Source organism: Scomber japonicus, chromosome 1 (genome assembly GCF_027409825.1).
Source record: "Scomber japonicus isolate fScoJap1 chromosome 1, fScoJap1.pri, whole genome shotgun sequence".
NCBI lineage: Eukaryota > Metazoa > Chordata > Actinopteri > Scombriformes > Scombridae > Scomber > Scomber japonicus.
Genome location: NC_070578.1, coordinates 37,441,308 through 37,465,485, shown reverse-complemented (window position 1 = coordinate 37,465,485; position 24,178 = coordinate 37,441,308). Strand labels below are relative to the sequence as shown.

The window sequence follows — 24,178 nt, the reverse complement described above, 5'->3', positions numbered from 1 at the left end:
TACGTTATACAGTGACGTAATCGCGTGGCTCCTTGCTCGTGGAAAAGCAACAGGTACGTAAGAGGTGCTTGGATTAGCACCAACTGAGCACTGGCTCTAGCACTAGCTCCGAACCAGCACTGGCTCCAGCTCAGTGGAAAAGGGGTATTAGAGGGACTTAGTCACACAAATCCTCCCTGAAGTCCAGATGAAGTTTAATAACATTCAAATAAAAAAGACTTGACAAGCAGCTGCTGCATTATAAATATTTAAACAATACCAAACTGTGTGTTGTTTTTTGTGGTTTTACATTCAGCAGTGAAAAACATGACGTTACCAAGTGATGCTGTTTGGTAGTGCTGCTTATTAAAGGAGCATTTACATGTTTTTTGGGTTCTCATAATAAAAAGATTTTGACTTGTAAACAGGGCTTGAAATTAGCACTCGCCACTCGCGACCTAAATTCCTCAAGTGGCGAGACAGATTTTTGGCTGTCTCGCCACTTGGCTAGAAGACTGAATAGTAGGAGTGAGACGAGATCTCGTGCCACGCGAGACGAAAACGCGACAATATTTCTAGTTGAAGTAAATATTGTCTCGCAAAGCTATAATTATGGGGCGCACCAAAAAAAAAAAAAAAAGGACGATCGGCTTTTTATTGCTCATTTGCACGTCATGTCTTCTTTTGATAAAGTCACATGTGGATCATAAACCTTGTTGCAGTTTCTACCTGCTGAGAAGATCTCAGTCAGAAGTATGAGATGAGGAGAGGAGAGGAGCAGCAGGTTAACCTCAGGTCTCTACACTGAGAGTCTGAGGTAGGATGAGCGGAGGAATCTAGCGCAGCTATGGAAGCCTAATGATGCCAAAAGTAAAATGAGTCACACTACCAAATTATAACACAATTTATATTTTGTTCTACTTGTGTATTTATGTGATACAGGATTTGTGCAATTTACTTTTATTTCTGTGTTTATTTATTTATTTAATATATCCATCCTTCCTTCCTTCCTTGACTCAAAGACAACAGGAGGGTTAAAACATAGTTGATATAAAAACTAATTAAACACACACACACACACACACACACACACACACATTTGCAGCTCTTGTGATTTTCCCTTTGAAATCAACAGAAAGCAGCACAGAAACACGGACGGGTGGATTAATGTTGCTGCTTTCAGTGTTTATCTGAACAATCCAATATAAGACACGTATCGACTGAAGAGGAGCAGGAGCAGACAGCCGAGATACAACTCAAAGTGTTTACAACAAAGTTTCCTTAACTTTTACTGAAGCACACCACACACACACACAATAAATAAACTCAATATAAAAACACTGAGGCACATAAGGTTGAATCTTGAATCTAACACAGGGAGAAAAAGTCTATTGTCCTCCTATAAACCTATAAACTGCCCAGTACCTTCAAAATAAAAGCATCAATCAAATTAACCACGACGATTCTATTATAATCAAACTAATTCAACACAAAACATAATAACAATAACAATAACAATAACAATAACAATAACTCTTACAAGAACAACAAATAGCTCAGACACTTTACCTCAAATATTGTACTTTACTTTAATTTTGGAATATTTTACACTGTTTTCCCACTATATATTACTCTATCTTACTAGTTTTAATCTTGTTCATTAGTCTCAGTTTGTTTGACTGCTGGACATTAGTTATGTTTTATTTATTTATGAAGTACTTTGAACTACACTTACCTGCATGAAAGCTGCTATACAATATATATTAATACATGTTTGATCATATTTAACTTACATGGATATTAAACTACTACAACTTTTGCTGATAAATTAAAGATAATTCAGACATTTTCTTCTAAACACATTAAATAGGTCATAAATATATTTCTAAAAAAGGTGTAAAAAGCATTTCAACCATTTAGATTTGAATTGTGGAGCTAGGCTTCACAAACTGTGTTTCAACATTTCTGTGTTCAGGAATTAGTGATTAGCATAAACCCGCCCCTGCTGCTGTAGAGGTATAAATACTTACAGTTTAACGTTGCCAGTTAGCTGAGTTAGCCACCGAGCAAGAACCTGAGTTAGCAGCAGAAAGCTCTCATTCAACGCACACTACTACTACAGTCTACAGTTAGCCAGTTAGCTGAGTTAGCCGCCGAGCTAACCGCTATGTTAGCCAACGAGCTATCAGCCAAGTTAGCCGCCAAGCTAGCAGCTGAGTTAGCCGCAGAAAGCTCTCAGACGTAGCATCCATGTTTCTGGTAGAGGTGGTGACTTTGATTGACAGGTGACACTTAGTAGGGGGCGGGGCTTCAGCGGACTCGGGAGCAGAGATAAAACGCAGAATTTTACATTTTAACTTTGAAGCCTAATTTCATATATTTGACGATTTTTTTAATCATTCAAATTTGGCAGGGTGGTTAACAACACACTTTTCTGTGGTATGTCAAACTCAGAACACATATTTATTCTTACTTTACACAGACTTTAAGTATATTATGCTTTTACATGACTTCTGTACTTTTGCTTATCTATTGCATTTAATGATTATAATCCTCAAACACTTACACATAAGACATATTGTATTCCCTTTAAAGTTTTCAGTACTGATGTGCAATGAACTCAAGTGCATTATTTAATAGTGATTGACTGAATGTGAAGTGTTGTATATTTATTAATTAATTAAACACATGCATTGAATATGTTAGTGATGTACAATGAGAATAAAGGCTTTCTATTGCTATTATTTATATTAATAAACATGAGCTCTTGGGTCCATCATGTTAATAAATGTACTAGGTTAAGACACACAGGCTCATTTTCATCTGCATCAGCATAAACAGACATGAAGGCTCAGCTCCTAATGTAATCATCATTTCTTCCTGTCTTCCCTCCCTTTCTACCATTCTTCCTTCCTTCTTTCCTTCCTTCCTTCCTTTCTACCATTCTTCCTTCCTTCTACTTTCCTTCCTTCCTACCATATTTCCTTCCTTCCATCCTAGAATCTTTCCTTCCTTCCTTCCTGTCTTCCTTTCTACCACCTTTCCTTCCTTCCACACTTCCTTCCTTCCTTCCTTGCAACCATCTTTCCTTCCTGTCTTCTTTTCCTTCCTTCCTACCATCTTTCCTTCTCTTCCTTGTCTTATTTTCCTTCCTTCTTTTCACCTTTCATCGTTCCTTCCTTCCTTCCATCCTTTTTTCCTTCCTTCCATCCTTCCTTCCAACCATATTTCCTTCCTTCCTTTCTACCACCTTTCCTTCTTGTCTTCTTTTCCTTCATTTTTACCACCCTTCCTTCCTTTCATCTTTCCTTCTTTCCTTCCTTCCTTCCTACCATCTTTCCTTCCTGTCTTCTTTTCCTTCCTTCCACCTTAATATTAATACATAGTACAGTGTTCTACTATAGTGTATAATAATAATAATAATAATTATAATAATAATGGTTCAGAATAAACAATCACATATTTCTACAGGGTCAGATAGTTAATGAACCTTGAAGGAAAGATTATATATTAATGACAGAACTATACAAAGTGCATTAAAGCTGTTAAAATAAAACCATTTAAACCTGTAGCTCGCAAAATAATTTAAATTATACATAAAAAAAAAATATATATATATATTTAGGGGTGCTTGAGCATCTCTAAAAAGAGTCTAAAATCACATCTTTTATTTGTTATTGAGTATTAAATAATTCATACTTCTTCCTGTCGTCTCACCTTTCCTGAGCTGGATTGCCTTCATGTCCTTTTTACAGTGTAGAGGAGAGAGAGAGCTGTAGATGTGATGGAGGGAGGGAAGGAGGGAGGGAGGAAGAAGAGAGGAGGAGGAGGAGGAGGAGGAGGAGGATGGTCCTGCTGTCAGATGGAAAATACAGCAGCAGCAGCAGCAGCAGGTTTCAGGAGGACACCGCCGTTAGATAATCGCATTTTTTTTTCTCTCCTCGGATGGAAACGGAGCGACGAAGCTTGAGGACTGAATCATATTAATTTTAATTTCCCTCTTTAACTCCGACTCTGCCGGAGAGGCGACGTCTCCGGAGCTGCTGATGCTGCACAGACTCCAACGTCGAGCCTGCAAACTTCAGAGAGCGGATCCGTAAATTGAGACCGAGAGGATGATTTGTCTTCTTATCTTCTGCGGATGGTTTGATCTGAGTGTTTAATGAGTGAGAGGAGCCTTCATCACTGAGACATGACGGACACCTGCAACCTTTAAAGGTGAGACTCAAACTCAACTTTTATTTTATTTTTTCAAGTTATCATCAATACTCGGATAACTTTAATACTTTACTGTCAATTAAGAGACTTTATTTCTCCTTTATTTCCTCTTAAATTCTCTAAATACTGTGTTAGAGTATAATTTAGAGGTACTTGTACTTTACTGTAGTATTTCCATATGATGCTACTTTCTATATTTCAGAGGGAAATATTGTACTTTCTACTCCACTACATTTAGGCTATTTACAGCTTTAGTTACTTTTTCGATGAATTTTTGACATAAACCCCTTTAAAACATGGCTATTTAATATATAAATATATATATACACTGTATATATTTAATTAAGTGTAATGGGCTGCTAAAGACACACACACACATATACAATATACAATATATGTCTTAAATATCTACATATGTGTCCTATTAAACAGTATTTTTTAATTTAGCAGCAGTGCAAAGCAATTAAATACCTGTTACATTTACTAAAATACTGTGTTAAAGTATAATTTAGAGGTATTTTTACTTTTCCATGTGATGCTACTTTCTACATCTCAGAGGGAAATATTGTACTTTCTACTCCACTACATTTATTTAACAGCTTTAGTTACTTTTCAGATGAAGATTTGTCACAATGGATAATATAACAAGCTTTTAAAATACAACACATTGTTAAAGATGAAACCAGAAAGCAGTGTGTAGTCGGCTCAAATTTCAGATGTCTATGAGTTGTTAACAGCTCCACCAAATAGTGATTTTTCCCTCTAAACTTCTCACATGCTTTCATTTCAATAAATGTTCAAATGATCCAATATTTCAGCAAAAATCAAAGATTAGAGAAAAAGTCAATTTATCTGCTGACCCTTTGGAGGGGCCCCACCCCTAGGTTGGGAACCACTGGACTAAACTAGCTAACTGTATATAAAGTAGTGTAAACTAGCTAACTGTATATAAAGTAGTATAAACTAGCTAACTGTATATAAAGTAGTATAAACTAGCTAACTGTATATAAAGTAGTGTAAACTAGCTAACTGTATATAAAGTAGTATAAACTAGCTAACTGTATCTAAAGTAGTGTAAACTAGCTAACTGTATATAAAGTAGTGTAAACTAGCTAACTGTATATAAAGTAGTATAAACTAGCTAACTGTATATAAAGTAATGTAAACTAGCTAACTGTATATAAAGTAGTATAAACTAGCTAACTGTATATAAAGTAGTGTAAACTAGCTAACTGTATATAAAGTAGTGTAAACTAGCTAACTGTATATAAAGTAGTGTAAACTAGCTAACTGTATATAAAGTAGTATAAACTAGCTAACTGTATATAAAGTAGTGTAAACCAGCTAACTGTATATAAAGTAGTGTAAACTAGCTCCACCTCCAGCAGCTACAACAGTAACATGCTGCTCTAACACTGATGCTTCACTATTAATAATCTAATGATGTCATATATAATAATATATCACTACTTTTACTGTAATACTACATACTACATCACTCATAATACTGCAGTACTTTTACTGTAATACTGCATACTACATCACTCATAATACTGCAGTACTTTTACTGTAATACTGCATACTACATCACTCATAATACTGCAGTACTTTTACTGTAATAGGATTTTTCATGCAGGACTTTTACTGCATTAAAGGATCTGAATAACTGTTTCACTTCCCATTTTTATCGGTTTATTTGGTCATTTCGTAGCAGTTGGATGATTTAACATGTTTCCTCTGATATGCAGCTCTCGTCCTGAACATCAAAAACTGGACACACCAGCTGTAAAAATGTACTTGTTATTATATATTTAATATAGTTGCATAATGTGTTAGTCACTCTAATAATATAAAGTGTTAGGTTTTTAAAGGTTGGTTTCAGGACAGATATCTAGGCATTAAAATTATGGTATAAGTAGTATAAGTACAATTTTGAGGTATTTTAGTTTCCATAGATCTCAGTACTTCTTTCACCTCTGAAGGACTTCTTTCCTTCCTTCCTTCCTTCCTCCCTCCCTCCCTTCCTTCCTGTCTTCTTTTCCTTCCTTCCTTCCACTTTTCCATCCTTTATTCATTCCTTCCATCCACCTTTTTTTCCTTCCTTTCTTCCTTCCTTCTTCCCTTCCTTCCTTCCATCCACCTTTCCTTCCTGTCTTCTTTTCCTTCCTTCCTTCCTTCCTAAAGAAACCAGAAAATACTCACATTTAAGAAGTTGGAAACAGAGAATTTGGGATTTTCTTTAAAAAAAAAAAGACTCAAAATGACTTACCCGTTATCAAAATAGCTGTAATCCATGAGCAGGACCTCCACACCTCTACTTCTCTCCTCTCTCTACATAAACAAACCTCCTGCACTCACTCTGAGCGGCAGAGTTAGATATAATCGTGAGCTGCTGAATCGTCTAATATGGATGTACAAAGAGTATCAGGCTGAAGCTCACCATGTGTTTTTTAGGGGATCAGCAGATATTATCTATTAACCCTTTACATACTGTTCATCTTCTGACTCGTAATTAACCTCTACACCAATTCATATTCATAAATGTTTGATTAATCTTATGGAAAAAGACATTAACAATCACTATTTTATGGTCCAGGTGATAGAATAGGATGAATACAACAATGTTTGAATGCTGATTTTTGAGTTTTTTTCATAATAAACACATCAAACTTGAACATTTGCATATATAAAAATGTGTATCCGCTGCACAAAAATAAAAAAAGATGCATTTTATTCCCACTTTTGTAAACTGTGGCACACATTAGGAAAAGTCTGACTAAAAGAAATGTATATAGGATGCTTAAACAGCTCTCAAATGTGCAAAAATAGACCCTGAACAGTATGTCAAGGTTAAAGCATCATGCAGGGAAGACATTTACAATCACTATTTTATGGATTTTATAGATACAACAATGTTTTAAACGCAGTCAAACTTGTGGATTTGCATATATATATAAAATCTGTCTCCATTTTTGTGTACATTAGGAAAAGTCTGGCTAAAAGAAATGTGCAAGGGTTATAATCTTCAGGAAGGAAGGAATAAAGGAAGGAAGGGAGGGAAGGAAGGAATGAAGGAAAAGAAGGCAGGAAGGAAAGATGGTAGAAAGGGAGGGAGGAAGGAAGGAAAAGAGGACAGTAAGGAAAGCTGGTAGGAAGGAAGGAAGGAAGGGAGGAAAGGTGGAAGGAAGGAAAGCTGGAAAGAAAGGTGGAAGGAAGGAAAATAGGACAGGAAGGAAAGCTGGTAGGAATGAATGAATGAATGAATGAATGAATGAATGAATGAAGGAAGATTTCAGGATGTCTGGTTGAAATGAAACTGAATGGATTTGAAGTTGTACAGTCGAAGGAGCTTCTTTCAGCCGTCTGGTGGGTTTCAGACGTTTTTAACCTCTCTGGGTCGATCACACCACGATGTTACACCAGAGCTGTCGACAGTTTTTAAGGTCACACAGCACTCGTGAGAGTCGTCAGAGTCACATGAATCCAGGCGTGTGAAGCCAGCTGAGCAGGCTGTCAGAGCTCAGACTTGAGTGCCAAGGTCTTTTTTCCTCTTCTTTTTTTTTCCTCCCAGTGTGAATAGTCTTTTACTTTAACAAGCAATTAAAAGAGCACACAGATACAGACACATGGGAACAGGCTGCTCAACACAATTAAATTCAGGACACTGGATTTAATTTGAGTGGATGTAATCTCAAATGTCAACATATTGTATTTGTTTGTTTTTGAAATTATTACTCAATTAATTAGTGAAGCAATTTGTGCAATACAGTAAAACATTTCCGCCATAGTCCGCTATTATAACAAAGACACCTGAAACTACAAATACAGTCAGTTATCACGCTCTGCATCATGAATTTTTAAATCATGAAGGTGACATCCGTGACGTCACCCATTGGTTTGTGGACTGCTGCTCGGAAGCCAATAGTTTCGAATCTAGGCAGCGACATCTTGAAAATTTCAGGTGCATGCTGGGAAAAATAAAAACACAGATTCTACTTATATGGGCATGAGGCGGGGTCATGGGCGGAGCGGGGAGGTTGCTATGGTTACGAGGGCTGGATCTCGAGGACATTGGTCAATCAACCTGTCAATCAGGACGTAGCCACGCCCTAATGCATACCCTGCTTTATCGTCACATATAAAATCAGGGAGGCCAAAATGTCCCAAATGAACATCATACTGCATTGAAGAAGGCTTTAAACTAGCGATTGAGACCATAAACACATTTTGAAAACGTTTACTGAGGTTAGAAATCAAGTGAGAAGTTGGTGAATTCTCCATTGACTTGTATAGAGACGGTCGCCCCCTGGTGGCCTTTTGATAGAATGCAGTTCTAAGTTACTTCCTGGTTGGCCTCATTTCAGAGGACCGGAGCTCTCCGCCTGGTTTGTATGTGGATACGAAGCCACAGTCAGTAACCGGTTAACCTAGTTCAGCACATAGGCAGAGAATAAGATACACAGCTTGCCTGGCTCTGTCCAACATTAATAAAAACCTCTCAAGCTCAATAACTCACAAGTTATACCTTGTTTGTTGGACTACTTCTTGGCTGGGAGCAAGCTGCCACTAACTATTTATTTATCATATCAGGTAATAGTCAAGGACAGATCTATTAATAAACGTAGAGCGAGTATAAGAAGCTTTATATTTCATCCTAAAACCAATTGGAGGCCAATGCAGACGCTGTTATGTTCTGATATTGCTTGAGGACATTTTGGATCTATCAGGCACAGAGCAGGTGGACTTCAATGCAGAGACAGGACACGGGGATGAAGAGTTCTCAAGCTGTTTAATTCAGTCTAAAAGTCAGAAACCAGGAAGTCCAAAATCACTAGGCAAAACTCAGAATTCAAAAGGCAAAACTGGTCAATAACACTAAGAATCTAAACTGAGATCACGCTGGAACTCTGACAGGAAACTGAGAAGCCAATCTGGCACAGAAGGAAAAGACCACACCACACATATATACCCTGGATAACGAGGCACAGGTGTAACACATTAGGGGAAGGGACGCAAACAGGAGGGTAGGAAGTTAGACAAGACATACCAAAGTAAAACAGGAAGTAGACAAGACAAAAAACGAAATCTACCAAAATACATTACAAAACTACCGGGCCCTGACAGGATCGACCGTAAATTGGTGTCACAGATGCATTTTTAACGGAGTAAGCAGGGTTCAGGTCATCAGGGGTCAGCAGCTATGGAGAGTTGGGTGTCGTCTGCATAGCCATGAAATTTAACACTGTAACATGAACAGACTGAACAGGTGTGGACCCAGGAAAGGACCCTGTGGCACTCCATATGAAATGTAAGCTTATAATGAGAGGCTTTGAAATGAGGCAGAAAAGTTTACATATTTATAAGAATTCAGGAGCAAAAGTAGGTAAAGGTATATAGAGTTGAATAAATGCTCTACTTATTTTTGTAAATGTGAGGTATATTACTGGGAGTTTTGGAAAGTGGAGTTAATAATACTGAGCTGTGGAACCTATGAAGTAATAATGTATTTCACAGTTACATATGCTGCCAAAACAGCAGTGGTACAGTAAAAAGGGGCTTTGGGAAACTCTCAAAACTCAAGTGGAGGGTTATTGCGTAATGACATATGTGGGTTATGTTCCCAAAATGATGATAGAGGTACAGGAATTAGTTTTGGGTCACGAAGCTCAAAGAAAAGGAACACAAATCTTGAACTGATGAGAGACTTGTTGAACATTTAGAGAGTACAGCTATGTACTTATACAGGACCAATGTGTTTTTCATATATATTCTATGGTCTCCAGTAACCCTTTTCAAAATAATACATCCCATGAGTGTCAGCTTTCATTTGATACCATTTTTATGATTATGGTCCTTGTGGTTGTGGAGATATTCAACATGTATAATTGGCATGTCGTGTTGAGCAGGAAACCCTAAAAATTGGCCTCAAATTGCTTGTAAAAGTCACAAAAATATTTTTTCAGCTTGACAACCACCGTAATATCTTACCTATGGGTGTCTTCCAACTAAAAAAATAGGGTGACAGCTTGTACCAAAATATGTCCACAAAAGTCTTAACAGAAGCCCTTTTCAGAATTGGCTCCCTGACTAAAAGCTCATGTCATTTACCTTACTGTACCCCTGCAGTTTTGGTAGCATAGTCTAACAATATATGATAATTACTTCATAGTTTCCACAGAATAACAATGTTGTTGCCCAAACTTCCCTTTGGTTTCCCAACACTGCAACCCACAGGTACTATTATTTACACAAAATGCATCCTTAAAATGCCTTCCTTCTTCTCCATAGTCATGTTTTCTTCCACTTTATATACATTTAGGTACTGGTAGGGTATCAGATTCATACAACAAATGTACTGTTAACTGTGGATTGTATCAAATGTTACCAAAAAACCACAATTTCATAAGAACTTGATTTACAAAAGACTTTCTTTCTTTTTTGTCATCACAGATTTTTCTTAATCTCCTGTGAAGTTACCTCTTTCATCCCATCTCACATCCTGAAGCCAGCATGCCCATCATCAGCAATGCCAACCACGACTTCAGCACCTACTCTGTCAGCAGTGACGACAGCAGCCTCGACCGCTTCTTCACCGAGATCCCGGAGACTGAGACCATCAAGGGTGTGTACTTCCAGCGTGCTCAGCTGCTCCGAGACCGCAAGGCCTCGTATGTGGTCGACCACACGCTGCAGGTTCTCATCAACGTCGGGGGCAACCGCTACACTTTCCCCTGGAGCACCTTGGAGCAGTTTCCTCATAGCCGACTGGGACGCCTACGCTTCTGCAACACGCCCGAGGAGATCGCACGCCTCTGCGACGACTACGACGAGACATGCCAGGAGTATTTCTTCGACCGTAACCCCACGGCCTTCAGGGTCATCCTCAACTTCCTGGCTGCGGGAAAACTACGTCTGCTGCGAGAACTGTGTGCTGTGTCGCTACACGATGAGCTGGACTACTGGGGCGTTGACCCGGGCCACATGGAGCGCTGTTGCCGCCGCCGTATGATCACCCGCGTGGACGAGGTGGCTGAGCGAGAGCGTAAAGAGGAGGAGTGGAGGCAGAAGAGGGTGATTATCAAGCAAACCCCCACAGAGAGTTTAAAAGGTTACCGAAGAGTGATCTGGATGCTACGAGAGGTGGTGGAAAACCCTCACTCAGGGCTGGCTGGGAAAATGTTCGCCTGCCTCTCTGTGATCATGGTGATGGTCACTGTAATCAGCCTGTGCATCAGCACCATGCCGGACCTCAGAGATGAAGAGACCAGAGTGAGTATGAAGCGATGTTGGTAAATGGACTGTACTTATAGAGAGCTCATCTAGTCATTATGACCACTCAAAGTGCTTTTACATTACATCTCAATCACACATTAATACACATTCATACACCGTTGGCACAGCAACGGGAGCAATTTGGGGTTAAGTGTCTTGCCCAAGGATATCGACATGTGGACTGGAGGAGCCGGGAATCGAACGACCACTCCCAGTTGTTGTACAGCAGTCAGAAACAATCCAATCTTCTAAAGTTTGTGTAACAATTATACTGAAATCTAATCTACTAATCTCTAAGAGGCATCTTGCATTCAGCAGTTAAAACTTTTTAAATGGGAGCGCTGAGTGGTTACAGTGAAATCCACATATCTGCATCTCTGGTTAGAGTCTGGAAAAGGACCTTTGTTGCATATCCAACCCATTTCTCTCTATAAGAAAAAAGCAAAACATCAGTTAACCTTCCTGTCGTCCTCCTGGGTCAAATTGACCCCGTCTGTTTTCTTCTTTTCTTCCCTCCTTCTTCCTTCCCTCCTTTCCTTCCTTCCTTCCTTCCTTCTTTCCTCCCTCCCTCCTTCCTTCCTTCTACCTTCCCTCCTTCTTCCTTCCCTTCATTCCAGCCCTCATTCCTTCTTTCCTCCCTCCTTCCTTCCTTCCCTTCCCTCCTCCTTCCTTCCCTTCCCTCCTTCTTCCTTCCCTCCTCTCCTTCCTTCCCTCCTTCCTTCCTTTCCTCCCTCCTTCCTTCCCTCCCTTCCCTCCTTCTTCCTTCCCTCCTCTCCTTCCTTCCCTCCTTCCTCCCTCCTTCCTTCCTTTCCTCCCTCCTTCCTTCCCTCCCTTCCCTCCTTCTTCCTTCCCACCCTCATTCCCTCCTACCTTCCTTCCTCCTACCTTCCTTCTTCCTTCCCTCCTTTCCTTCCTTCCCACTCTCATTCCTTCTCCCTCCTTCCTCCCTCCCTCCTTTTCCTTCCTTCTTCCTCCCTTCCTAACTTCCTTGACTCGAGGACAACAGGAGGGTTAAGAGTTATTACAGTTTAATTGATAATCTTAAAGTGTTTAAGCTCTTGTATGGACACAACAATTCAGAAACGTACTCAGGTCCTTCAGTGTTCACGGTCTGATAGTAAAATTAAACTAAAAGTATCTAAAATGTGATATTGATTTCTTAACTTCACTTACAGTCGATGAAGAGAGAAGCCAACACTGCTTTTCTTTGTGAGAAAACGGGCTTCAGATGAGCTGCAGCTTCTTGCTGAGAGCCGAGAGTGAAATAAATTACAATAATCTGAGCCGTCAAACACAAAAAGCATGGATTAATTTTTCAGCAGGTTCAAAAGATAAAATATGTCTGTCTGCAGTATTTCGTCTTAACCGGAGAAAATGTGATTGCAGTATTACCGTGTTAATATGATTAGAAAAAAAAAAGCTACAGCACAATGAAACAAAAACCTGTGTCATGAATAGAAAGAAGCTATAATCACATGAAAACTCTTCTTTATACACACAGGCTTTAATTTATTGTGTGAACTAGAAACAGCAATTTAAAAAATAATAATGAAGCACACAGTGTATGGAAATGTAAAAGCTATAATGAGACAGTTAATCATTGTAACTTTCCGCTTTTCCTTTATGGGATCAATGCAGTTTATCTTATTTTAATTATAACATGTATGATTGTTATTTGCAGCTTTTCCAATAAAGTCCCATAAAGCGGTAACGTAGATCACAGTGAAGAATTAAAATAGATAATTAAAAATAGACAAATATTCATTCTAACACATAGATTGATGGTGAAACAGTGTAGGGGATTGTTTTTGCCTGTGTTCGTTGCTGATTGTGTAACTAATTGTCAGCTTAAAGAGTCTGAACTGGGCTGATTGTGTTTCTAAACTGGAGCTGCTGGATCGATTTCTCTCCTGATGAATTAGTGCAGCCGCTCGCACTTAATCAGGACAAGAGGAGATGAAAAGCAACGAGCCTGTTAAGTCCAGTTCAGAAGGACGAACACATTAAATTATCTTGTTTAAATGTTTAAAAGACTAATTCTCCATTTCCTAGTCTTCTTATTTCTCACTTCTGGATCCAACAGACTGTTTAAAGTTGAATGATGGTCAATTAATTTAAGGAAGTTTAATATCAGTCACATGACTAGCTAGTCAATCTATAGCCACCTAGTGGTCAATTACAGGTACTGCGGAAGAAAAATATATATATCCTCAAGAGTGAGATACAGAGATTTCATATCATACAAACATGTGTGCTGTGCTACCATTTCATTTGAAAGGCTAAGGACTAGAAATCCTTGTAACCGTCAATAAATAAACAAATAAACAGAGTGTGTTCATGCCTTTAAAGACCGTGTAAAGTGAATTCAGACATACATTATGAAGGTGTAAAAAGCATTTCAACCATTTAGATTTGAATTGTGGAGCTAGGCTTCATAAACTGTATTTCAAGATTTCTGTGTTCAGGATTTAATGGTGATTAGCATAAACCCGCCCCTGCTGCTGTAGAGGTATAAATACATTCAGCACACACTACTACTACTACAGTCTACAGTTAGCCAGTTAGCTGAGTTAGCCGCCGAGTTAGTTAGCCGCAGCAGAAAGCTCTCAGACGTAGTGTCCATGTTTCTGGTAGCGTTCCCACAGCGTTTGGTAGCAGAGAAAGAGGCTGATTTTTACACAACTCTGAAGCCTAATTTCATATATTTGGTCATTTTCTTTTAATCATTCAAATTTGGCAGGGTGGTTAACAACACACTTTTCTGTGGTATGTCAAACTCAGAACACATATTTATTCTGACTTTACACGGACTTTAAAGGTAAATATTTGAAAGAGACAACAGTAAGACTAAGTGCCACAGAAGTGTGAAACTTTATATGCAATAAATAAAACATAAATATTAATATATTATTACGTTATCGGCTTTACATACAACAAATATGTATGTATATATGTAATAAATAATAAATAATAATAAAAAGTACCAGTAAAAATGCACTGCAGTCTCTAAAAAATATCTAAAACCTGTGTACAAAGCCCAGAGTCTAAAATAAAACCACAGACTTTACTTTAATAAGCAAAAGTTATTAATTAGAGTATATTTGATTCTCTCCGTTGCCCCTCCTGGCCTCCGTACATTTGCTCTCGCTGATGGTAAACTATGATTAATGGCTGTTTGGAAGGAGCCTATTGAACAGTGTATTAGTACAGCGGAGTTCATGCACCGACTCTGCCAGCTTCACTTTGCTGCCTGGTTTGAGACACAAATTACCTTCAGTCCCAGTTTGAGAGAAGCAGCCTCATAAACACAGCTAATTGTTGACATTATGGAGTAAGCAAACAACATGTTGGAAAAGCAGAAAAGTTCAAATGAAGTTCAAACTCCTCATTCGTTGAATTCCTCCGGTTTGAACTCGATTAAAAGTGTTGATTTAGAAACTTGTGGAAACTTACCCATTAGCCTTTTCTCTCCTGAGTAAACATAAAGACAGTAATTATAAGCCAGCGCTTTACAAGGTTATAATTTTATCTTTTTGTGTCATCTCATCATGAGAGCAGTGTTTTCTTGTTTGTTTGCTGTTGATATTCAGTCAGCTCTGAAATGGAAATTCACTCTCTGCGTTACAACTGACAACTTTTTAAGATTCAGTGCCAAAGATAATGTGTTAAGTACGGAGCCAAATCTGAGTCGTTAGTTTTTCTTCATCTGAAAAAAGAGTCCAAGTTTTGATATTGAATTTTGAAAAATATAACAATGCATTTTCAAAAATAAAAGTCTGATTTTATTTTTTAGTTTGAATGTAATTTTTATTAATTTTCTGAAATTATTTTGAATAAATTATTTATTTTCATCGAAATCTTTTTCTTTTTTCACAGATTTAAATCTCATCTTTTTGGTTTCAGACCTTTTTTTTCAATTTCGGGTCAATTTTTTTTTCAGTTTCAGACTTTTGACCTTAATATTAACTTGAGGGGCATGAAATTATGATCGACAGCATAACAATGAAGTAGGGCTCTCATCTGTCACTAAAACTAATGGCCCAGATTTGGCTCCATATTAATTTGCATATTTAAAACAAAACCAAACTGTGCGCTGTAAAAAAATAAATAAAAAAGTTTAATTCACAGAGGGAAACACATGCCACTAAAATTATATCAAGAAAAACTGTGTGTGGACTGTGGAAGACAGGTGGTTGTTTTAAATAAAATAAAAAATCATAGCGTTTTAGTCTTTCTGCACAGTGAAGTGAGCATTTTACTGTCAGCAAACTGGCACATTGAGGGAGAGAAATGAAAAAGGCCACAAAATATAAGATAATAAGGCTTTATATAAGTAATTATATGTGAGTAATGTTGTGAGGAAAAGTGGCTAATTTTCTCCCCTTGTTTGTTTTATTTTATGTCAGTCGGCCAGCTCGTGTGGAGTAGATTATTATTTAAATGCAGAACATGTTCAGCGGTAGTGTTTGCTGTCTGGGCTCTGATGAGGTCAGAGCCTCAGACACCGAGAGCCGCTTCACGAATATAAAACATTCACCGATTAAATATTCATACAGTAGTATTTGCAGTTCGAGGTGTCCTGTCAGTAGTTTCACAGCGAGAGAGAGAGAGAGAATGTGAAGCGCTTGTGCACATATTCATTCATATAGAATAGAATAGAATGCCTTTATTGTCATTATACAAAGTACAATGAGATTTGAAGCTTCGCCATGAAGTGCACACATTAAATAGACATAAAATGGACATTAAAATAGACATAAAATAGACATTAAAGAAAATTATGTACAGTAAAGGTGAAATAAGTGACTGTAGTGGTTAGCAGCACGTGGTCGAGGTAGCCATGACATTTTTAGTGCAAGTATGCTGTAATAATAGTGCAAAGGTATATGTCTGAGAGCATATTGATATGCAAATGGCGGTGTTAAGACATATTGTAATACAGTGACAGATCTTGATTGGGTCTGGATCAGTTTCTTAGTGCAAGCTTGAGTTGAGTATGGTGACGGCTCTTGGGAAGAAACTGTCTCTGAGTCTGTTTGTTTTGGCTGATATGGTCCTGTTCATGCATATATGTGTGTGTTTAAACATGCATGCTTATTATTAAAGGAGCTCAGTCCAATACTAGAGCTACTGAGGCATTTGACGTCGGATAACCTGTCTAATTCATTGGCAAGCGCCTTTGCAGTGAGTTTAACCACTCGTTTTTGAGTTTGTGTTTCAACACTGCCAGCCACACTACTGGACTTATTTACAGCTTGCACATTAGTCCCGGTAGCTTTAATTATGTCCGACATAGCGTCACACTTCTCCATGATGATAGTCAATTGATTAACAGCTCGCCGCAAAAAAGAAAAAAGAACCGACGCAAAGTTTATTACCCCCGCCCGTCGGCGACCAATGCATTGGGTTTATACCCGGTTATGTGTGCACACAATTATATGGCCATTTACCGGTGTAGCGCTACACATACCTCCTTGCGTTGGGCGCCGTGCGGTGATCCGGTGGTCCGGTGGTCCCCAGCCGGCTTAGCATTAGCCCCTAGCTCCGGCGTCCCGACATCCACGGCCAGCCGTTCTCCAAAGCCCAAACCGCTTCCAGCAGCTCCACTCGTCCTTACGCTCACCTCCGTTCCGTGCCAAACGTGCCGGAGTGTCCCACGAAGTTCCAACTAGTGCAGGTTTTTGACTAATATTAAAGGAGCTCAGTCCAATACTAGAGCTACTGAGGCATTTGACGTCGGATAACCTGGTTGACGCGCTGTCTGTCCTGGCTTGCTGCTCTCCTACCGTGAGTGAATGAATGTCCACACCCTTCCTTGCGGTTTGCAAGATAAGTGTTTTATTATTGCCTATTAAGTGCTCATTTACAAATACACAAAACAAAACAAAACAAAACAAAACAGCGGCATGACAAGCACCTCCGCGCCACAGCGGTCAAAAACCGTTTGCCCTTCCGGGTCAAACACCTGACAACAAGAGTGCACAAGACTCCTATATGCCCCCCTGGTGACAGCACAGCGCCCCCACACACATACTGAATAAATTACACCCTTGACTTGAACACCAACACAACACATTTAGCTCCTACACTTATATGTACGTTTTTATAGGACGATATATTGTCTCAGAAATAATCGCGATAAATGGTATTATTATCATTTGAAGATCATTTTATACCACTGAGATAATGATAATATAATAGTATAATAATGTAAAGGTGGGATTGGAGACTTCAGTAGAAACCCAGACTGCCATTATGTTTGGGGACAGAGTTATTTACTTTATAGTGTTGTTAACCACCCTGCCAAATATATGAAATTAGGCTTCAAAGTTGTGTAAAAATCAGCCTCTTTCTCTGCTCCCAAACGCTGTGGGCGTGGCCGCCAAGTCCGCTGAAACCCCGCCCCCTGCCAAATGTCACCTGTCAATCAAAGTCACCACCTCTACCAGAAACATGGACGCTACGTCTGAGAGCTTTCTGTTGCTAGCTCAGCGGCTAACTTGGTGGCTAACTCGGAGGCTAACTCAGCTAACTGGCTAAATGTAGACTGTAGTAGTAGTAGTGTGTGCTGAATGTATTTATACCTCTACAGCAGCAGGGGCGGGTTTATGCTAATCGTCAGATCCGCCCACTAAATCCTGAACACAAATATCTTGAAACACAGTTTGTGAAGCCTAGCTCCACAATTCAAATCTAAATGGTTGAAATACTTTTTACACCTTTTTTAGAAAAACATTTATGACCTATTTAATTTGGTTAGAAAACAATGTCTGAATTCACTTACACAGTCTTCAAGAGCAGGTTGAAGCCCTGACAACATGACATTATAAAAATAACAGAAAATCACAAAAAAGCACAATATATTGTAAAGATTGTTGGAGTCTACCTTTAAAGTTGCTCGTCTCTGTGTCTGCAGGGTGAGTGCTCCCAGAAGTGTCAGAGCATGTTCGTGGTGGAGTCCATCTGCGTCGCCTGGTTCACCTTGGAGTTCGTGCTGCGATTCGTCAACGCCCAGAGCAAGCTGGCCTTCGCTCGCGGCCCTCTCAACATCATCGACGCCATCGCCATCCTGCCGTACTACGTCTCCCTGGTGGTCGACGTCAAAGATCCATCACAGGAGGACGTCATCATGGGTACCGGCAGAGGCTATCTGGACAAACTGAGCCTGATCCTGCGGCTGCTGCGTGCCCTGCGCATCCTGTACGTGATGCGGCTGGCTCGCCACTCTCTGGGCCTGCAGACTCTGGGGTTGACCATGCAGCGCAGCATGAGGGAGTTCGGCCTGCTGCTGCTGTTCGTCTGCGTGGCCGTCACCCTCTTCTCACCGCTGGTCCATCTTGCCGAGAGCGAACTGGCGCCGTTTGCAGCCACGCAACCCCAACACAGCTTCAGCAGCGTCCCGGCCTCTTATTGGTGGGCCATCATCTCTATGACAACGGTGGGATATGGCGATATGGTGCCACGCAGCATCCCAGGACAGATAGTGGCGCTGACCAGCATCCTGAGTGGGATTCTCATCATGGCGTTTCCAGCTACTTCCATCTTCCACACCTTCTCCCGCTCTTATCAGGAGCTCAAGCAGGAGTACGAGAGGCTGTGGAAAGAGGAGAGGGGCGAGGAGATGGCCGCCGAGTCGGAGGAGAGTTGCTCCAAACTCAACTTGTCACCACATGAGGTCACATCTGTGTTCAGAGAGGAAAAAGAGAGTCTGATGTTAGACAAGAGTCCTCAGTCCACACTTCCATCTACAGCTTTCTAATTAATGGACTAGGAATCAAACACATTCAACTACATACGTTATCATATAGAAGTTCATTTAGACTCAAAGGACTGTTATATTGTGGACACTATATTACACATAGGGCTGGGCGATTATGGCAAGAATCAAAATCACGATTAATTGACCTTTTAACCTCGATTACGATTAATGAGCGATTATCTCCACCCTTGATGAACAATGATGTATTTTCACAGTTTCTTTAGTTTAGTATTTTCCACTGCTGCCCTCACACATGAGGATCTTTAGGGAGTGAAAATAAAGATGTTTTAAGGTGTGACGCTGTGGTTAAAGCAATGGTTCGGTGTAATTTCGACCTAGTGGTGCATATGACGCTAGGTCGAAATTACGCCGATCCATCGCTTTAATGTCTAGTTTACTTGATTACAACTATGTAAAGATCATGGTTTGGGTTAAAATGATCACTGGAGACAAGTTTTCAAATTCCTTTAAAGATATGCAACCTTTGTTGTCATGGCAACAGTGAACACCACCATGAATTGACATGAGCAAGATTAAGTCGATTACAGTTTCTAAATGTCGGTTTCAATTATTTTTTGATTAATTGCCCAGCCCTAGTTACTTAGTTATTTAAGTTCCTGTGTATGTTCTGGATTCATGCTGTTTCTCTATCTGGTACTTATAAGGCCATTTTCAGCTTTTTCAGCAAATATCGGCTAAACTTTTAAACCAGTGAAGAACTTTTTACAGCACTCAAAGTACACACATACATCTTGTTGTAGTTTAGGGGTTAGATTAATACAAAAAAAAAAAAAAATCAGCATCAGAAGATCAATTTCACACAATCCTGTTAACAACTTTGTCTGCTCATTGTTTGTCCTGTGGTTCTGATTTCTATCAATCAGCTGACTCAGATGTTTGGATGTTTGGATCGTTCCTTAAGTGCACCATCGAGGAGAGAGCTTTTTAAAAATGACTTTCTCTTGCAGCTTCTTGTGTAACTATAAGGGTCGATCATTTCAACAAACAAACAGTGATGAACTCTCTTCACTGTGACAAATAACGCGGCGCAATCACTTGTCATGTCTGTGAAAGTTTATTTTTATTGACATGAATGGAAATGAATGGCTGCCTGAAAGACTGGAAAGTAATTTTAAAACTAAAATCTTTAGTCTGCTGTGGGTGAGATCGACTTTAACGTGCAGATCAATCTTATACTCTGATGTCTTGTAGCTCCTGTTTTTTGTCTAACTTCCAGATGTTTTCCAAAATGAAATAACTCTTTTTTTTTTCTTCATTTTTCATCGTTTTTGGTCTCAAACCTCACATCTCCTGAACATATTTGCTGACTGACTGTTTTGGGGGAATTTTTACTTGCTGCACATCAATAGAGTGACAATCAGACCCTCAGATCTGTGTATAACTTAGATACTGTGCAATGTTACTATTAATAAATGCATAAATGTGAGATTAATGTATGTAGGGCTGCAAAGTGACAATTATTTACATTATTGTTTAATCTGCAGAATGTCAGAAAACAGGGAGAAATACTGGTTTTGTCAAACCCATGGTGTCATTTTCAGTCTTCAGTCTTCATTCTCATATTTTTTGCTTTTTAAAAAATGACAAAAATGATTATTCAATTATCAAAATGTCGAAGGAAGGAAGGAAGGAAATGAAAGAAGGAAGTAAGGAGGGAAGGAAAGAAGGAACAGTCAAAACAGACGGGTCAATTTGACCTGAGAGGACCACACAGAGGTTAACAGTTACAGAAGAGAAAAAGAGTTCAGTCTCCACCTGCATGATGTGAAAAATGCCCTGAGATAACTTCTGTTGTAATTTGGTGCTATATAGATAAAACTGAACTGAATTAATGTATTACAAAGCAGAGATTTTAAAAGGCAGGCCTAAAAAGTGATTACAGACTTTGACACTTGTGTTAGATTGCTTTGCTCATGAACTCATAACACTGTTAAACAAGATTTATATTTCATTACATTTGGAAAAGGAACATTTTGGCTGTTTGTCAGCCGCAGAGGACTTTACCATTAAACCACGTTACTAAAAAAACATAATTCAGCTGCAACTTGAAGCTTTTTTGTCTGCGTACTACATTTGATGCGAGTTGGTAACAGATACTAAAACCTGTTTATTCAGTTTGTGAGTTTGCCAAAAAAAAGTCATAAATCTCTCAAGAGGACGTGCGCAGAGTTACTGTTATATAAGCCGAATTAAACATTGTAAAAACTGTGAAACACACAGAGGACTGACAGACTGCTTTTAATAACACTCTGCTGCTGTTAAAGCTCAAGTACACCTTGTGCAGAATGTTTTAATGGGAGGACTGTGACTGTATGTTCAAGTCCAGCTGTGTTGAAACAGAAGTAATTCCCTAATTGGAAATAACATGACTACAACACTTATTTCACCAAAGATATGTAATGTAATTATCATAATTCACATCATGATTAAATATATTGGAACATTTAACAGTAACGTTAAAATAAATTAATCTTAAATTTAAATACTGTAAAGTCTGAACCATCAAATAACTGCCAGGAAATTAGAGTTTATTGGACCTTCTGACAAGTAATTAAACTAATTAATTGGATAACACTTTCCATGCATGAGTTAGATCAACAAAAAACACTGAATACATCATGTTTAAAGCCCTTATAGCTTCTGCATAAACCTCATATCACCACCTACTGAATGTTTAGTATTTTAGTTTTTCTTTCAAACAAACAATAGCATACAGAATATAACATTTTTAAGCCCTTAAAGGTTTTGCATAAAGCTCATATCACCCACAATATGAAATAATGCAATAAAATAACAGCTGACAGATTTACAGATAAATGAGCTTCTATACTTGCTGTATTTAAATTTTCAACAGGAATTTAATATAAAATAAGCTAGAAAATATTTAGTAATTCAACATTGCATCAATCCAGTAACTATTCCTATTGAAGTATCAGTAACTGTTTAAGTGTTTTTCTTACCTTAACTTTTTCAAAACTGGTAAAAACAAGTATCCAGGCCTCTAAATTGTGTCTCACTGATTGACTATACATTGAAATAAAAGCCCCCTGGTGGTTTATCTGTGTATTACATGTATCTAATCATACACATCAGGTTTTTACATTGATGATGAAGAGCTCTCTAAAACTCATGGATTAAATATGATTAACTTGGTGTTCCAGGGTTAAAGCATATGTGGAGAAATGTTGAAAGAACTGATTGTGTAGCCTGGTTGATAATTTCCTGTCTGAACAGTTAAATCCATCTGATCTGTTTCTGATCTGTTTCCGTCTTTGTTTCCACTTGAATCAAAGTAAACTCTCTTCTCACTGACATCTGCTGTTATTAAGAGCGTTTAGTGTTTCAGCACACAGATGGAGTGTTTTGAAGAGCGTCTTTCTATCTGTATCTTACTTCCACTCAGAAACAATGGGAACATTGAAAAGTCCACTGATTGCTCTTTCTTCCTCCAACCTGCTCCGCCTGCTGTCCTGATGGAGAAAACTGTAACACAAACTGCCTGAAACATCAACAACTCTCTCTGTAAGATACTCGAGTGGAGGAAATTACATGATTGATTTGTACAGTATGTGTCCATCATAACCTGATAATCCGTCCTGTTGTCTTCCTGTCGACCGTACAACTTTTGTGTTTGGTTTGACTGTTTATAAAAGCATAAAGGTTTAAATTATCACCCAATGCTGTGTTAGACCTTTTTAGCCAACTTCATTCCAGCTTTTTACTTTTTTTCATCTTTTTTTGGTGGAAAGTAGGGTCATTAGGCCTCATAGGGTCATTAGGCCTCATTTAATAAAATTATACCTAATTTTTGAGTTATTCCTGTTGTCCTCCTGTGTCAAAATTGACCCGGTTTGGTTTGATTATAGCGCCAAATCACAATAAAAGTCAAGAAACCTCAGACAGAACCCGGACATTAGGTGGGCGACCATCTGCGTTGACCAGTTGGTTGGTTGAACATAATGTATAAATACACGATCAGGGCTGGGTAACATTTAAAAAATTACCATACCAATATCAATCCAAGTAGACTTAAAGTGATATAGATACCAAAATACTTCCTTCGATACCCATCATGTGAATATAAGCCCTAAATTGCATAAAATGCCACCACTCCTCCACATATGATTGTGAGAAAGTCCATATAAATAGTCTTACTTTCTAGCTCTGGGTGCAAAAAGGATTGATTGCAGGTATCGTTTGATGAGAGACGTTCCCATACTACTTACCAATTTATTTTGGTCCATACCTTAAAGACTGTGTAAAGTGAATTCAGATATTTTCTTCTAAACACATCAAATAGGTCATAAATGTATTTCTAAAAAAGGTGTAAAAAGCATTTCAACCATTTAGATTTGAATTGTGGAGCTAGCCTTCACAAACTGTGTTTCAAGATTTCTGTGTTCAGGATTTAGTGATTAGCATAAACCCGCCCCTGCTGCTGTAGAGGTATAAATACTTACAGTTTACCGTTAGCCAGTTAGCTGAGTTAGCTGCCGAGTTAGCCGCTGAGTTAGCAGCAGAAAGCTCTCATTCAACGCACACTACAACTACTACTACAGTGTACAGTTAGCCAGTTAGCTGAGTTAGCCGCCGAGCTAACCGCTGTGTTAGCCGACGAGCTAGCAGCCAAGTTAGCCGCCGACCTAGCAGCTGAGTTAGCAGCAGAAAGCTCTCATTCTGTGCACATTAGTACTACAATCTACAGTTAGCCAGTTAGCTGAGTTAGCCGCCGAGCTAACCGCTGTGTTAGCCGCCGACCTAGCAGCCATGTTAGCCGCCGAGCTAGCAGCTGAGTTAGCAGCAGAAAGCTCTCAAACATAGTGTCCATGTTTCGGGTAGAGGTGGTGACTTTGATTGACAGGTGACATTTAGTAGGGGGCGGGGCTTCAGTGGACTCTGAGGCCACGCCCACAGCGTTTTTACACAACT

At 39.0% G+C, this 24,178-nt stretch overlaps 1 protein-coding gene across 1 annotated transcript; it reads left to right on the top strand.

The window, feature by feature from the left end:
• The first annotated feature begins 10,707 nt into the window (after positions 1-10,707).
• Positions 10,708-19,228, top strand: LOC128365393 (potassium voltage-gated channel subfamily G member 4-like). Its single transcript, XM_053326148.1, has 2 exons — positions 10,708-11,466; positions 18,386-19,228. Exons 1-2 carry the CDS (start codon positions 10,708-10,710, stop codon positions 19,226-19,228), a joined length of 1,602 nt encoding a protein of 533 aa, XP_053182123.1.
• Positions 19,229-24,178: the final 4,950 nt, after the last annotated feature.

Bases quoted from the DNA above. Each gene is read 5' to 3' on its own strand.
- LOC128365393 (XM_053326148.1), top strand. From the start codon at position 10,708: ATGCCCATCATCAGCAATGCCAACCACGACTTCAGCACCTACTCTGTC. The intron at 11,467-18,385 runs GTGAGTATGAAG...CTGTGTCTGCAG, and splicing joins TCAGAGATGAAGAGACCAGA to GGTGAGTGCTCCCAGAAGTG.